At 47.9% G+C, this 17,291-nt stretch overlaps 1 protein-coding gene across 6 annotated transcripts in view; it reads left to right on the plus strand.

The window, feature by feature from the left end:
* Positions 1–5,855, plus strand: part of LOC131420602 (ral guanine nucleotide dissociation stimulator-like) — a 115,820-nt gene extending 109,965 nt beyond the window's left edge. For 2 of the 6 annotated variants that reach the window (XM_058566792.1, XM_058566793.1), the window contains 6 exons: positions 103–173; positions 692–871; positions 1,279–1,381; positions 3,433–3,506; positions 5,307–5,397; positions 5,736–5,855. In XM_058566792.1, coding sequence (XP_058422775.1) covers positions 854–871; positions 1,279–1,381; positions 3,433–3,506; positions 5,307–5,397; positions 5,736–5,848 — 399 coding nt within the window. In that variant the 5' untranslated portion in view covers positions 103–173; positions 692–853 and the 3' untranslated portion in view covers positions 5,849–5,855. The remainder of the gene's footprint in view (positions 1–102; positions 174–691; positions 872–1,278; positions 1,382–3,432; positions 3,507–5,306; positions 5,398–5,735) is intronic. The other 4 variants (XR_009223573.1, XM_058566794.1, XM_058566796.1 and 1 more) reach the window with 4 other exon arrangements.
* Positions 5,856–17,291: the final 11,436 nt, after the last annotated feature.

The following is a 17,291-nucleotide window of genomic DNA, read 5'->3' on the forward strand; positions in this document are numbered from 1 at the left end:
CCAGTCTCCTATGATCTGGGCCTGAATCCTGGCTCCACCCCTTACCAACCATACGACCTGGGCAACTTTCTGAACCCCTAAGCCTTTGCTTTCCACCTGCAGAGCGTAGAGGTGGACACTAACAGGACCTGCTGCACAGAGTGGCTGTGCCGGCTCCTTGAAGAGAAGGAAGGGTGAGCAGGGCCTGGCACATCAGTAGTGGAGGGGAACTCACTGTATGCAGCCAGGTCCCTGGTGGCCCAACCGTCTGCTCAGGAAGCCCAAGAGCCTCAGGACTTATTAGACACCTGATGTGTACTCCACTACAAGGGAGACAGACAAGGCCCGTGGTTGTAGCTGCCAGGGGAGAATGTGCATCAGAATGGGGAGTGTGACCAGAGGGGGATCAGTGTGTTGGAAGATGCCCCCTTGGGATGAGCCGAGGTGAGCCACCATCTGGAGCTTGGAGTTAGACAGGAAGGGCTGGATGCAAATGTCCCTCTCCCTTCCCTGCCAGTATTGGGTCCTGGGTCATCCTCTGGGTACGCTCAGTGGACAGAGAAGAAAAGCCAGGGACTCTCACAAGGCTCAGGCCACATCATGAGCTTCCTGAGCTCCAGCTCTAAACTGTGACCCCTGTGTGGGACTTTTGGGGATGTGGACACAGAGCTGGGGTGTGGCAATGTTGGGTGACACTCCCCCTGTTCCCCAGGAGCTCTTCCGGAAGGTGGTGCCCTCTCAGTGCCTGGGCTCCACCTGGGGCAAGAGGAACAAGCCCAGCAATGAGCACCTGGCACACACCGTCCGGGCCACCATCGACCACTTCAGAAGGGTGGCCAGCCTCATCGTCACCACCTGCCTCGGGGACCCGAGCATGATGGCCCAGGACAGGGTGAGGGTGGTGGAGTGCTGGATCCAGGTGGCCCAGGTGTGCTGTGGGAGGCCCAGTGGAGCCCCTCTCTGGAGCCTTGGGAACTGCCTCCACCTTTATCAGCTCCCAGGATTGCAGTGTGTGGTCTAAGCCCCTGCAAGTCCCTAGGCCCTTCTTGCCAGGGGAATGCTGACCTTGACTTCAGGTCCCACTGCGGGGATGCTCACTTCCTACCTGGCTCCCTCCCTGGGTTGAGCTAAAATCCTCCTCCTTGTGAGTGTTACTCTTTGGGTCCTAAATGTGCCCTTCTGGGGCTCCCTGAGCATCTGTCTCATCCAGGAGAGGAGATTTAAATAGAAGGGGACTGAAGCTAGAGCAAGCAGGGCTCCAGCGCCCCACCTCACAGCTCATTCTCTTCCCTTCCCCAGGAGTGCAAGATCCTGAAGAACTTCTCCTCGCCCTGCACTGTCATCTCTGTTCTGCAGAAAACATCCATATGCCACCTGAAGAACACATGGGGGAAGTTTCCTGGTGGGTAGGCCTCTCTCCATAGGAGGACCAGGGTGGATGGGGGATCTCCCGTATGTCTGCCATTGGCCCCTCAGTCAGCTGGGAACTCCTGGGTGGCAGCAAATGCTTGGAACAGGGCCTGGGCCTCAGCGGTGGGTCTCTAAGTCTCCTGGTGTCCTTAGTGCACCAATTCTGCTTCAGGATTCGGTTTCTCTAAATGCCAGGTACTGGGTTGAGCCACATTGGAGATTTTCAAGTGTTTATAGCAACAGAACTCTATGCCCAGTTGAAACTCAAAGTGGTCAAAAGAGAGCTGCTCTGTATAGCGGGGGAATGGAGACCCCAGTGACCAACAGGAGAGCCCCCTCCCAGTCCCACGAGACCTTAGCCCTCAGAGGAGCCCAGTGAGAGCACTCCTCCAGGCAGTTTGAATCTCTCAGGTTGTCAAAGAAAAAGATTTGCACTCAGACCCCTCACATTATCCCTAAATTTATCCTTCCTTCTTTCCCCTCTCCTCAGGGAGCGCTCTGAAAAACTTAAGGAGCGCTATAGCCAAGACGAGTCCTTGAGCAGAGAACTGATGACCAAGGTAGAGTGGAGGCTGGCGGTCTGGAAAGAGAGGAAGGGCCACGGGGGGAGGGGGACTGGGCAAGCTGTGGTTTTGATAGTTTCTCACTTGAACTTTCTCTGAAACGTTCCCATCTATCTTGTCCAGGTTAACAAGCTTAGGGATCTGTTTGGCCCATGGGCAGGTGGGGTGCCGTTTGTGGGCAGGAGGCCCTGGCCATGGGACACAGTGGTGTTGGCTGTGCTGTTCCAGGGCGAGTTGCCGAGCTGGCGCCATCAGCAGATTTCTGGCTTCCATGCACTTCCGTCCTGCTGAATGTAGCTTCTCCCAGACTGTTGGGTGGTTGGGTGGGTTTATCCCTCAGCCTAAACCTGTCCTCAGGAAGCCAGGCCCCTGCTGCTCCTTCTATCTTCACCATGTCTCCAAGGGGAGAGCACACTGCCTACCCCAGGGACGGGCACAGCAGGGAATTCCCCTGGCCCAGGTGGACAAACAAGATGCTCATCCTTGGATCTGAACAGCTGGACCAGAGACAGATGTGTGTGCGTTCTGGGACCCCCCCTGGACGCCTAGAACAGTCATTCAAGTCAACAACGGAGTCTCACCTGAATGCCTGGTTGGCAATGACATATACCCCAGGTGGCTTATGAGTAGCGCCTAGGCAACTGATAGATTCTTAGTGGATCCTGCTGAAAGGAAGTTAGGAGCTTCATGTAAACAGGGAAGCAAAATGTCCTCTCACCCCTTCCCTGTTGATCAGAGGTGGCACCTTGGGGGTCCAGTTTCTGAGTGGATAAAGAAAGAGTTCAGTGCAGGGGAATATCCTGAGTGGTTCCTTGGGGAGGAGAAGGGTTTGGCATTGCCTCTGTCCCAGCCTGGGGGCCAGACACTCCACGAGACTGGGGCAGGCAGGAGCCATTCAACCAGACTCCCAAGACACCACATCCTCTCCATCCACGCCTCGGCCCACGACCAAGCTTCGAGAGCTCGGGGGTCAGGACTGTTGTCAGTGGTGGGGCTGGGGGTTAGGTGAGGATGTTGGAACAGGGTCTCTGGCTGGGAGGGCCAAGTGGCCTCTCCTCTGTGGCCCCTGAGCAACTCACTGCCCCTGTTTGGGCCTCTGTCTCCCCATCAGGGAAATGGAAGGATGGTGATCGTGTGGTGCAGGCCTCACATGGGGGTGATGAGGTAAGAGGGAGGAAAGGAATGTGGGAGCTTTCTGCCTGCTCCCTGGAGGGGTGAGGGCAAGAACAGTGATGACAGTCGTGCGACAGTGAGTCCTCAGGAGAACCTGTGAAGTAGCTGGAGTTCTCACACTTTCCAGATGAGGAAACAGGCTCAGGGAGTCCAGGACGCAAGCCCAAGCTTACACTTGTGTAAGCACTTGAGTGGCATTGGTACCAGTTGACTCGAGTCAGATGTCCAGTGTCGGAGGCGAGTGGTGCTGGAGAGAAATGCGGTGAGGGGACTATGGCCTCACTGACACTGTCCTCGACCCTGACAGGAGGGGCCTTCCACGTTTGCCCCCCGGAAATCAACCCCCAGAGGGTGCAGGAGAAGGAGCAGCAGCAGCAGCAGGTGAGTGTGCCTGTGGGGCAGGGGCTCTGCGTTCCCAGCTGGAGGCCTCAAATCAAGAGAGGAGGGCCCTTTCTCTTGGTGCCACAGTGTCCGAATCCCCCAGTAGAAGTGACCGGGATGGCCTGGAAGAGCTGGTGCAGGATGGGTTTGTTGTGGGGAGGGACAGGGACCGCATACCCTGTGATTTGCTAGAAGCCTGCCCTGGGAGAGGAGGAGGAGGAGTGTGGTGTTCTTGGGGTGTGAAGCAAGGAGGAATTGAGGGGAGGCTAGTAAGGGTCCTAGGCTGTTCCCCGTGGGAACCCTGGGGTGGGCCAGGAGGCTGTGGCTGTGGACTTTTCAGGGGAGGGTCTGCAGGGGGTCGACTTGAGAGCAAGGGCTCATCCCACCCGCACCCCAATGTCACAAGGTGTCATCCCCTATCTTGGCACTTTCCTTGGTGACCTGCTTATGCTGTGTCTGGCGATGGGTGATTATCTCGAGGTGGGTGAACCTGAGGCCAGGCAGGAAGGACCACGATCCTGAACCTTGGGATGCGGGAGCCCCCGAAATGTGCTCCGAGCTCTCAGCACTTGACACATCTCTCCTGGGAGCCTCGCAGTGGCCCCTGGGAGCTGGGGCATCAGGCCCATCTTAGAGATGAGTGAACAGAGGCTCCACCTGAGACACCCATTCCGGTTCCCCAGGCTGGGGAAACTCAGAGCTGCCTGATGGCACAGCCGCGTGAGGTTTTGTCTGAGCTGGACTCAGCCTCTAACTCCCATGCTCCCCATGGAGGGAGAGAGGGGTCGGCCCCCCCCCAAGTCAGGCAGCACATAAGTTGCTGAGCAGTCCCCTCTGCCTGAGGCCTCAGCCTCCAAGTCTGTCATCAGAGAGGGTTGTGCTGCCAGGTCCCTCAGCCTCCCCCCATGTCCTCCTTCTCTGGAGCCCAGAGCCCGGCCTAGGTCCAAGTCCTGTTTTCTCTGCATGCTCCGCCCCCTCTGGGGACCTGGCAGTCGTGCACCATGAGAAGGGGTGGACATAAGGGGCTAGTCAGTCTATGGCATTCTGTCTGATGGACTCTGGCTCTCCACCTTCCAGGGGAATGAGATCAACCTTAAGAAAGGACTGAGGTGAGCAGCTGTGGCACTCCCTGCAGGGGAGGGAAAGGAGGTGGAAATCAGAGACCCTCTGGGCAGAACAGTCCCTGGTTCCACCCCCTGTATCTTACATTGAGTGGAAGATTTCGATAACAGAGAAGTGGGAGACCCATCCAATTGGCGGGTTGGTTGAGGGGAGGATGGCATCAAGGATAACTTCTTGGAGGAGGGGCTGATTATTCCCATTCTGAGAACAGGTAGAACCTGGATAGAACTGGTGGGAAGGAGCGTTGCCAGGACTGGTCCCCTGCCCCACCCCTCACCCCCTACAAGGCCCCTGCAGCATCCCCCACCCAGGCCCTGTGTGCATCCTCTCCTTCCCTCTGGTCCCAGGAATACTGAGTCATGAGGGAGATGCTGCTGCTCCCAGTGGTTGCAAAGAATTACAACCAGAGCTGGAGGAGTGATTTGGGGCCTGGTTCCAGGACATGGAGCTGCTCAACGAGAATGATAGTTGAGGCTGTGCAGGAGTTGAGTGAGGGCAGGGGTGGACTCTCCATGTTGGCCAGTCCAGAGAGCCTGTCTCCATGGCCCCCTGCTCAGCCCCAGGCCTTATTGCTTGGCGAACTCTGGGACACCCAGACTCCAGCTGCTGGGAAGGCAGTGGGGGGGACACCTGAGGTGTGGCTCCTGGTAGGCTCAGAGGTGCCTCTCTGTACTGTAGCTACAGCCTGTCCTGCCTGCTGGATCCCCAGATCTAGTTGGCCAGCAGAATATTCAAGGCCAAGAAGAGCCGGCCATCATCAAGTTCAGGGGTGAGTGAGTGTCTGGGCTGGGGTGACTGACTCCTAGGAGTTCAGTAAAGCTTTGAGCTAAGCGTGTCCTTGGGGAGTCCGATAGCTGGCACTGGGATCCCACCTCCACTACTGAGCAGTCCTGTGACTGGGGTGACTCTCTTCAGCTTCCTGAGACTCCGTTTCCTCCTCTGTGAAATAGGTGATAGTAAACGATTTCTCCCGTGGCAGGGACAAGTGGGGTACTGGTGGCTAACAGCACTGAGCACAAGGTCTGCAGCACCCAGTGCAGTGGGGACAGGGTGGGTGGCCATGATTCTGAGGGAGGCCCCCCAAGATAACCCGACACTTCTACTCAGCCCCCAGGCCCCAATACCGAGCCCCATACCAGTGGCCGATCACAGCCTCATCCTCAGTAGCCGGTACACAGCTGGGAAGCTTGCGATGCACCGGGTCAGCTCCTCCCACCTGACAGGAAGGGGAGCATTGTAAGCTGATTCCTGGAGTCCCCTGAAGCCCAAGAGAGAGAGGACGACCCCATCTCAGCTCCCTGACATCCCCCAGCATCTATGAACCCATTGGGGAGGGACAGTAGTTATTTGTTGTAAATAATAAATGCCATGTTTGAATATTATATTAAAGTCCTGTTCCTTTTACAGCCTGGAACTTGTGGTGTGGTTCTGTCACTTTCTGTAGGCATGTGAGGGAGACACAGAATCTCACATTTCTCCTTGAATCAAGAACTCTTCCGGGTCATCAGCTTATTGTATGTGGGAGAAGGGAGAAGGGCCAGCCCCTTCTCTGGCTAGTGGGGACAACCCCAAGTCCCCCTAACACCGAGGACCAGTTCATTTCAGTATCATTCAGCTCCTCCAGGTGCAGACACAGCCCACCACCCCTTCTCCTGAGATTTAAAGGTAGAAGGTACTTTCACAGGCAGAGAAAAAAACCACTGAAATGTGGGTGACTTTAAAACAGCACTACGCAGGACCATGTCATGCCACAGGCAGGGGCTGCCTTCCTAATTCTGGAGGAAGAGGGAATGTTTTCTGCTTCTCTTCTTGAGGTTTCTTTTGACCAAATTTTAGGAACTTGTTGTTTTCTAGTGCAATCTCTGGGAATATATCAGCTCTAAGTGGAGAAAACAATGGAAAAAGATCAAAATGTGCACGTTGAGAGGACAAGACCCGCGGAAGTTCATTTGCAGATGGACTAAAGGCAGGCAGAACTTTCCCTCCTGAGGGCCCTCTAGGGGCTCCATGTTCACCTCTGACCTAGATTTGAATCCTGCTGGAATCCTTGTCCAGGACCCTGAATTCCTTTTCCTGCTTGATTTGTATCCAGGAGGAAAGATTTGTGATGCAGCTTTTAAGGCTACAGCTGGGCCTTGTTACATAAACATTACTGCTCCCTGTGAACTAGGATTTTCAGCACCCCTGCCTTCCTTATGCAATTCCCTTTAGGACAGAATTTCCCTAGAAAGCCCCAAACCTCCTCCCTGACTTGGCCTGATGGATCCCGAGTGAGCTCTACTTTGCCAGGATAAGGGACCATAATCCTGGCCAGTCAGTGACCCCACATTGTCCCTTGCTGTCCAAGGTGACTTCTGAGCCCGTGTTCTTCTGAGGTCCATGGTCTTGGACAATCCTCAAGTTTACACACTCAGTGTTGGTGTTCCAAACTCGTCCAAATGGGGCAACTGGGCCCAAGCCCTTAAAGTGTGTCAACCCTGGGTGTCTGTGATTTTTTCCCCAGTCTTGTGTTGTGGTTACATTACAACCACCTGCTGGGGTGTGAACCCTTTTTGGAACTTTGAAAGATCAGGTATGACGGGAGTGTTGGGGGCTCCAGCAGGGAAAGCCACGGAACTGATGATCCATGGACGTACATGAACACAGCCTTACCAATTAAAATACTGAAATGCTCCCCATCTGGTGGTGAATAGACACTGCTCTGAGCTCACACCGAGAACCCACCACATGACTAGAAGCTTTCAAAGGGTTACTAAGTGGCATTTTGAAGCTCTTCCCTTGGGAACACCCTGTAAGACGAGGGCCAGATGAATCGCTTGGCACTTGTGAGTTATCACCTCCTTTCTGATGGCTGCAAGTGTCGCCCAGACACACAGGCTGGACTCTGTCAGGGAAGCCTTCTCAGGACAGCCAGAAGCTGAGGATGAATTCTGGTTCCCGGCATCCCAGGCCCTTCCTAACACAGCATAACCACCCAGGAAAGTGGTTTGGTAATGAAAAAACTGGGAAGGCCATACTTTCCCTCCAAAGAGAAAGAGAAGTGCCAACAGTGAAAGATTGATCCCCCAAATAGACAATTGAATCCCAACAAGCAGTGGGTTCTTGTCAGATTACTGATGCTGAAAAGGCCTCTTTTGATAATAGCACGATCCCCCAACTGCCGTGTCCATCTACATGAATCAAATTTCCAACACATATGGATCTAAAAAACTGAGGGAAATCTGGTATTTCCTTGGATGCAACTCTGAAGTAGCATGCAACAAAGAACATAAAAATGGAGACTTAGAAGTAAATATCTAATTTGAGAACATAGACATCGAAGTGCTTTTGAAATAATATTTTGGAATCTATTGGAATATTACACAAAAAGAATAATCCACTTTAAGTAGGTTTTACTGTGACTGTGGGGAAAAACTGAATCATCCCGTGACGTTGATAACTCTCTGCTGACTTGAAAGTAAAAATAAATAATGTGCATAGTAAAGGAAAATGAGAGAACAGCATGAAAAAAGAAGATTTTTCTCTCCTCACCTGAAACTCAACCTCTCACCTCAGAAAGAAACCACTGTCTATATTTTCTATTTCACGCAGCAGAGTTTAATAAAAGAAACGTATTGGTATGTTTTAAAGTTTCAAGAGCTCAAAGCAAGGAAACATTAGGGACGCTGCCAAGAGACCTCACTGAGGTGCCTGCTCCATTTCATCTGCTGTCAGGACGTCCTTCTTGGCCCCTCACTTTCTCTGCCTCACTAGCAAGTCTGTCCGCCATCAGTGCTACCACCAGTCTCTCTCCTGTGCTCTTCACTGCCCTTACCTTCTTCCTGATACCTTCCTCAGTCGCCAGAAATTGTTGGCAGTGGAACTGTGGAATGCCCAGATCAGCTCCTGGAATCATCTCTGCCAAATCTGAAGACCGGCAGGAGTGGGCATGGAACCTGGAGTGCAGACTACCTGCGAGCACACCTGGCAGGGATTCACCTGTGTGACTAGGTGCAAGTTTTTGCAACGCTTTGGCAAGATTGAAAGGACTTACCAGTTGTCCTGCATTGCTGCAGACCTGGAGTCCTTGCGGTCTCTCGGGCCAGCAGACCTGGTGGGGCTGGTCCAAAGTGTCCTCCCAGAGACCCGTCACTGCCAGAATGGGATGGGATTCTAGTATCCGGCCTCTTGAATATGTCACTGGACATCCTCAAAGGGTTGAAGATGCTTAAACCAGGCTTTGGTTTGGACTGGTTCCCACAGTTACACTGCTTCCTCTGTGAAGACGTAACTATCATCCTTCTTTTCCTCTTACCTTACAAAAATAAATCATGAAATTGGGTCAAATGACAAAGGAACCCTGACTTTTTAGGACAATTATCCTGGTTGTTTTGTACTTCCACCCTCCCTCTGTCCTCCAGGGATAGATCTGACTTGTGTCCTGGGATGTCATCAGGCAAATTTGCATCAAGAACAGAAAGCTCAAGGTCAAAATTCAAGGCTACTCCAGATCATTTCTCCTCCCCCATCCTGTTAACACCCCTCCCTGTTTGAGTGTGTTTCTATTATATTCTTGTCCTTGTCACTCTAAACCGCACAAGTCCTGACACTCCCTCTCAGGGCAGTCGGTCCCCAAACCTTTACTAAATCCCAAATCCTACCATTTCTGTGTTTTCTGACTACTCATTTGCTTAATCCATTGACCGCTTGGTGTTCATAGAAGTTAAATCAATAGTGACATTATCAACCACCCCCTGTTAACGACTTACTCCCATATCCCAGATGTTCACATAATCCAAACGGTTATGGTCAAAAGTAAATAATTCAGAAAACGTATTCTTTCACCACAAATTCCTGATCTCTAATACTTTTATTCAAACACTCATACAGTAGATACCTGTCCCTCAAGATCAGAAGTAATGCCAGATCACCGATCCCCACCTTAAGTTCCTCCTACACCTATCAATCCTGGATTCCATGGACTATGATCTCAATACTTTCCTTGGAATAATAAAAAATTCCTTACCACTCATTTATGTTGCAAACCTCCAAACCAAGACGTTCCCAATTATCTGCCATGCCGTAGCTACTGCTGGTCCTATAACAAACTGAAGAAAAAACATGAAACATTATCTTTTGGTACCATTGTAAAAACAAAACCATCTGCATCAACTGGGAAGCACCCATAATGCCTGAAAATTTTGTTCTCTTTTTTTGTGTTGGGTCAATAACAAAAAGAAAAATCAATTAAAAAATGGGCAATGGACCAGAATAGACTTTTTCCAGTGAAGACATACAAGGGACCAATAGGTGTATGAAAAGGTGTTCGGCATCACTAATCAGGGAATGCAAATCAAAACCACAATGAGCTATCACTTCACACCTGTTAAGATGGTGATTATCAAAAAAACTAAAGATGGCAAATGTTGGTGAGGATGTGGAGAAAAGGAACCCTTGTGGGAATGTAAATTAGTACAGCCATTATGGAAAACAGTGAGCTTCCTCCAAAAATGAAAACTAACATATGATGCAGCAATCCCACTTCTAGTATATACCCACAGGAATTGAAATCAGGGTCTCAACGAGATACCTGCTCTCTAATGTTCATTGCAGCTAATTCACAATAGCCAAGACACGGAAGTAACCTAAATGTCACTGATGGATGAATGGATAAAGAAATGCAATATTAGTCAACCTTAAAAAAAGAAGGAATTTCTGCCATTTTTGACAACATGGATGGACCTGGAAGACATTATGCTAAGTGAAATAAGGCAGACAGAGAAAGGCGAATACTCACTTATATGTGGAATCTAAAATAGTCAAACTCATACAAGCAGAGGTTAGAATGGTGGTTACCAGGGGCTGGGGGGATGGATAAATAAGGAGCTGATGGTCAAAGGATACAAAATTTCTGTTATCAAGATAAATAAGTTCTGGAGATGTAGGACAAGCATAGTGCCTACAGCTGACAAGACTGTATTGCATACGTCACATTTGCTAATAGAGTAGATATTAAGAGTTCTTACCACAGAATAATAGTACAAAAGGAGTTGAGAGAAAACTTTGGGAGGTGATGGATATGTTTGTGGCCTTGATGGTGGTGACAGTCTCAAGGGTGTATACTTAGGTCCAAATCCATCAAGCTGTATATGAAAAAGTAAAACATAATCGTTGATTCCTCTGCACCTTGAAATACACCGTGTCCTCATCACAAGAGAAAAAAATTTGTAACTATGTATGGGGATGGATGTTAACTGGACTTACTGTGGTGATCATTTCAACATATATACAAACAATGAATCATTATGTTGTACCCCTGAAACTAATATAATGTTGTATGTCAACATTACCTCAATAAAGACAATATAACAGAGAAAACCATTTGAATATTGTAAATGAGTTCAGTGAATCCCTGAAACTGCCCCATTCCCATATGAGAGTTACTGGAAGCAGAGAGGATGAAGTAAGATGGAAGAAAGTTGTACAAAACATTAATCAAATTAAAATCATTTAAGTTGCTATGAGCTCCTTGTGGCAAAGTTCTATGAGCACTGATCATTCACCTTTTCTTGGAAAAGCATACTTTCAGATCCAACCCATAATAGTTTCCTCATTTGCTCTAATAAGAAAATTTCAACTTAATAAATAAAACCAAAAGCATCCCTATGTATGAATAAAGTTAGTGAACTTTACAGAGAAAAGAGCATATTTGCACACTCAATAAAGGAAACAGAAGAACTGAATGATGATTGATTCTCATTCAAGCTTATCTTTGAAAGCCAGTAAAACCAGGTTATCTTTTCAAGGATGTGTGTAGAGCTGTCAGCCTTGGAAGACAGAAATAGTGACCTCCTCTGGAGCAAAGGGCAGGCTTGCTTACTGCCCAGTGTAATAGAAATAACACCCCTCCCTGGGGCAAAGGTCAGCAGACTTCCTGCCCATTATCAAAGATTTGAGTTCCTTAAGCTCTGAGTTCTTGCAACCCTCTGCATGTCACCCGGCCCACTGTGTATCACCCTGTAAGAAGTGGGATTTAGTGAACCAGTGCAAATGCTGATACTCTGGCCACTGCTATTGCTGTGACATTAAGTCCTTTGTCTCTGACCCATGGGTCTCATGTCTTTTGCCAAGATCTATAAGACCATGGTAGGCTGACTTATTAACTTGCAGGTAAGGTAAAATATCAGGCCTTTCACAGTTCCTGACAAGCGCTTTAAGTAACTAGTAGTCCTAGGAACAGAGAGTTACCCAGAACAATATGCATGGATGGTCTTCATAGAAGACTTCATGCAACCAAAACTTTAATAAGGCTCTCTGACCTCTTTTATTTCTACCCCAATTAGAAGGAGAGGCACCAAGCTATTACAGACCTATGGCTTGTGCAAGCCACCTGGAGACCTAGTGACCAGAAACTTCCCATGGGGAGCAAAGACAGATGGGCATATTTCCAAAATGGACCCATCTGCCTCCCTATCATCCAAAAGACAGTACATTATCTTAATTTATGATGATTTCATTCATTAAAATCTTGTGATGGGCCAAAGATACACTTCTAAGAGGAGTGAGGCACATGGCAGTTGTAAGTAGATTAACAGATTTGGTGAATATGAAACTCTAAACTAAACTTAGTGTTCTAATCAATTATAAGGTACAACAAATTTAATTAGATCAATTAAATGATATTTAATGGTATGCCTGATTATTACTCTGCAATAATGATCAAGAAGCTCATATAAATAACTATAATTGGTCTTACTTTAAAATATGATAGTCAAGACTTTTTGAGATAAGCTGGAGAGAAGGAAGGGGAGAAATAGATAGCTGCTCTAAAGCCACTTTCAAGACAGCTGGATCTACATGTAACCCAGGAGATCGAGGCAGATGGCTGTGTGCCTAGATCCTCCCTGAACTGTGGTTCTCAGGGATGTCACGGGGCTGAAGCAGCTTTCTGAATCGTGTTTACATGTCCATGTGTACAATACCCCTGACCATGAGGATGAAACACCATTCAATCATCCCTTACACCTCTCTAATTTACAATTAGATTTCAAAATCATTGTATCATTACATGATCATTTATTCCTCAAACCTGTAGGATGCCGAGCTAAAAGAAAATCAAATTTCAATGGCTTCTTTTCTTTCAAGGACCAAGACGTTCTTTCACAGTTGGAATATGGATTAGAGGATAAATCCAAGTCAATGGAAACAACTTAAGAAATGAACAGAGGAATATTTCATTCCTATATATACACAGTTTTCACTGTGGCAAAAACAGAGTTACATTTTAAACAATGAGAATTTTTTGAAATTTTATAGATATTAAAGACATTGTTTTGCTTATATTCCCTTTGGTTTACCAAATGAAACTCACTCTTTAATGGGCATTTCTAGCATTGAGTGCTAATAACAGCAGCTTTTTAAAATTCTTATTTTTCCCCGGTCAAAGACCAAGGGCAGAGGTCATCAAGAGGTCAAGTCTAATCTACCTACAGATGTGGCAGGCTTAACTATGGATGTTCAAGCCAGACATTGCCAGCAGAACCAAATCTCTTCACCCATAGGTGAGTTTTTACTAGTAATCACAGAGACTTAAGAATATCAAAGGAAATTCTGTTGTTTTTGTGTGTGTGTGTGTGAGAAGGACCAGTCCTGAGCTAACATCCAATGTCAATCCCCCACTTTTTTGCTGAGGAAGACCGGCTCTGGGTTAACATCCATGCCTATCCTCCTCTACTTTATATGGGACACTGCTACAGCATGGCTTAAGAAGCGGTGCATCACTGTGTGCCTGGGATCTGAACCGGCAAACCCCGGGCCGCTGCAGCGGAGTGTGTGGGCTTAACCGCTTGTGCCACTGGGCAGGTCCTCAAAGGAAATTCTTTATTAAGAACCAAAGTTATAGATTCCTATCTTGGGTTCATTACTTTGAATTTTTGACCCAAATCATATATATCGATTGGACCATGCTCAATTCTATGATCTTTGGAAGATTCAGCCTACAGCTGAAGAGAAACAGATGCGACACCAATATCTTATCCTCTCTGAAGTCCAACTGAGAGCCCCTGGAGTCAGAAGTTTTCAAGACAAGAAAAAGTCATCCTTCTGAACAGAGAGAGTAGAGGCTATTCAAACATTCAACTTTAAATTGTTAACATGACTCGTTAGAATGTGATGGAGCAAGCATAATACCTTCTAAGTTTCAAGATTTTTCTCCAGAATACTGAGATGGATGACCTTGAAGGCCAATTTCCCCATAAATGTATTTATTCAGTGATAAAATTAATTTCCCTATAAAATAATTCCCATAAAAATGTTAAAAATATATCATAGTCTCTCACTAAAAGGAAACAAAGCAAACTGAGCAGTTGAATAGCGGTGCAATAAATTCCATACAATGATCTTACTGCAGCGTTATGTACAATAGTGAAACTGGATGTAATCCCATTTCTATCAAAGAAGAAGTAAACAGATTATGGTATTCCTGTTCTTTGGAATACCTCTAAAACATTTAAAATGGTAAGTTAGAATGATGTGCACTGATAACGGGAAACGTCTATGATATATGGCTTGGGAAACAGCAAATTGCAAAACGATGTAGTTATGTAATTTATGTTAAAAAACTTTATGTGTGTTTATAAATACATAGGAAATGTCCAGAAGAATAAACCCCACCTTGTTAACAACAGTTCCCTCTGAGTAGAGGAGTGAGTTTTCAGGGAAGAGGATGAAAGTGGAGGGTTTCGCTTTCTATAGATCTGTGTAATTTGACATTTTTAACAGGATGTATTTCTTGCATAATTAGAAAAATGAGTGATGTGGCCATTTTGTGCAGGGCAACAGTATTATGTTCACCAGTCTCTGTACTGTATGTTACTGCACAGCACGGACTGTAGGAGAAAGCCCATGGGAGCAATGAAGACAAAGAAGACATGACACCTGCAAAAAGTCAGTGGAGTATTTCTACATAACAAACCTTCCAGGCGAGTGATGGTCAGTGTCCACTGCTCCAGCTCTCGCAATAAACCTAGAACCTTCCCAGGATAAGCCGGAGGACCACGCCCAACTAGTCCACTGCCTGCCCGGGGCCTGTTTATGCAAGGTGACTGCCATCAAGCAGATAATGGACTCAGGATGGGGTGAGAGGCGGAGTTCCAAGTGGAGATTCAAAATGTACCAAGAAATTTTGTGAAGTGAAGGAAGCTACTCGACCTCTCTGAGCCTCAGTGTCCCCCCCCCTGTAGAATGGGGATCACAGGTCTACTTCACAGAGCTGTTGGGGAAGATACATAAAAGTGCCTGTGACAGCCAGTGTCCACATTATTAACAAAGTTGTATCTGACTTCAGAATAATCGATGAAAAGAATAATGTTAATGAGACCAAAGACGAGATGCCCAGCTTCATAAGCAGCATGAGAATGAGAGGAGCTCTGACTAAGCAGGGTTCTTTACAGCTCCACTGGAGAGGACGAACACGGGCTACACCTGGATAAGTCAATGTTGTACAATGACTCGTGTAGTGAGGGTGGGTCCCTAAAGACACTGCAAAATACAGTTACACACAGTGGCTCCTAGGAAACAACTACAAAGCAATCAACACAGCAGATAGGAATAGGAAAGGGGCAAGCAGAGGAGGGTAAGAGCCACAAAATCTGATGGAAGACACTGAACCACGATGAGCGCCCAGCTCTGTCAACAGCTGTTGTGGTTGTGCTAGGAGATCAAACTTCTGAGAAAGCCATTGTGGGGACGCTGGGAGCACAGTGGTCACAGCAGCCACACCTCAACAGCAGTGCATCGGAGCACACACACCCCAAAACTTTCCTCTCCATTAATTCTTGTTTTAAGTTGATGAATATCCTCATGTTTCAATGTCTCCTTCCAACCCTTGTGGACGAGTGTTGTCAGAACCCCCTGAAAAATGCACAGGCCAGAGTAGGATGGAACACTGGGGCCTGGGGGAGCAGCGCTGCACCTGACCACACGGACTATCACCTGGGCCTATTGAACACGAGAGAAGAATCCGAGGATGTGGTCTAATGAGAATTCCCTGTCTTGCCACATTCAGAGACACCACAGAGTTTCTCGTCCATTTTACAAAATAACATTTTACAAAAATGTTAGAGAATTCATGTGTCATTTATACATAAAGAGGCAAATTCTTGACAAAGTGACAGGGTCCAGTTTCCATGACCAGGTTTTTCAGTTATTTTGATAATATCCCACATTCAGGAATCGGAAATGTAACCTACTGGGATGTGTAATATAAACAAGGACTTTTTTTCATGTAGATCAATGCCCAGATTTTTGGGGAGGACATAAGTCGTGAAAGCTGCTAACCACTCCTCCACAGGTTTCAATAGAACTTTTAAATTAATTTACCAATCTCAGGAAAAGAGATTTTGGCCATTCAAATTTTTTATTTCTGCATTCAAGTGTACAGTATAGCCAAGAGAATAAACAGAAAAAAATTGACAAGAAGATCTTGCTTGCATTTCATCTTTTGCAAATAAGCAAGCTATTTTATGCTCTGTTCCTTTCACTATTCTAATCAATTTTTAAAGAATACGGTACATCTGACTATCCCTGGGCGTGTTTATCCGGGAACTTTGCCGGAATCCAAAGCAGAGATGTTAAAGCTGACGAATTTCAAATGCTGCCCAAGTGCTGTCTACGTTACACATCCGTCTCCCAAAGGTGGACCACCGGTCTCTTCCTGAGGGATCAGAGTCGTCACCTGTGTCTCTGAGAGACTGGCCACTCAGGCCTGAGCTGAGATTAGGTGATCAATCTAAAGGGCAAAATGCTTAAGCTATTCTCATCTTAAGGATGCTGTTTCAGAGGCCTCTGCACTGGAATGGGTTGGTGAAAATGGCCTACTAGATACTTTCCTGGGAATTGGCTTGTTCTCCTCTGCTCTTAGCGGATCCTGGGGAAACCAGTGATTAACATCAAGGATGCCTCAACTTCCACATCTGCAAAAAAGGCAAGCAACAGCCAATGTTACCACCCTGCAAAGCTCTTAAGTTGTGCTTGTAAGAGGGGCCACAAGGGCGAATTTCTCCCAAAAGCTAATGAAATGTTGGCACTTTGGCTGGAGAAGGCAGAGGGCAACATGCAAAGTGGAAAGTTTCTGGGATGTCAAACCAGTTCCCATAAGCATTTTAGAGAAGCACCTGGCCCTGGACTAGGTAGGAGGCTGTGGAAAGACCCACAGGCATGCAGGTGGGAGGAGGAATCAAGCCACGGAGGGAGGCGGTGTGGAAGAGGGATGAGTCTGGCTTCAACTTTGGACAAAAGCAGTTGCACGCTGCAGGCCAGAGGCTGCCCATGCAGCCGCCACACCCTCCTAACTCCCTGGTCCTTCTCGTCCCATCACATCCCTCTGGGGCTCAGTCCACGTGGAGCAGGTGCAGGACAAGTGTCTGCAGCCAATGACGGTTTTGCCCTCAGCCAAACACACACCACCCTGTTCCTCCCCCTAGGGCTAGGCACCGCCCTGTGCCCAGAGCATCCTGGGAGTTGTAGTCCTGCAGCCCTTCAGGCTGCCTGCTGGGAGCAGTTAAGAGACAAAAGCTCCCAGCATGCACAGCTAGGGGCCCCAATTCCTGCCTCGTCCCTCCGTCCCTGGGCCCCAATCCTCTGCTTCTCCACCCCACTCTCTACCCCGCCTCTTCTCTATACCAC

The sequence above is a fragment of the Diceros bicornis genome, chromosome 23, assembly GCF_020826845.1.
Source record: "Diceros bicornis minor isolate mBicDic1 chromosome 23, mDicBic1.mat.cur, whole genome shotgun sequence".
Classification (NCBI taxonomy): Eukaryota; Metazoa; Chordata; class Mammalia; order Perissodactyla; family Rhinocerotidae; genus Diceros; species Diceros bicornis.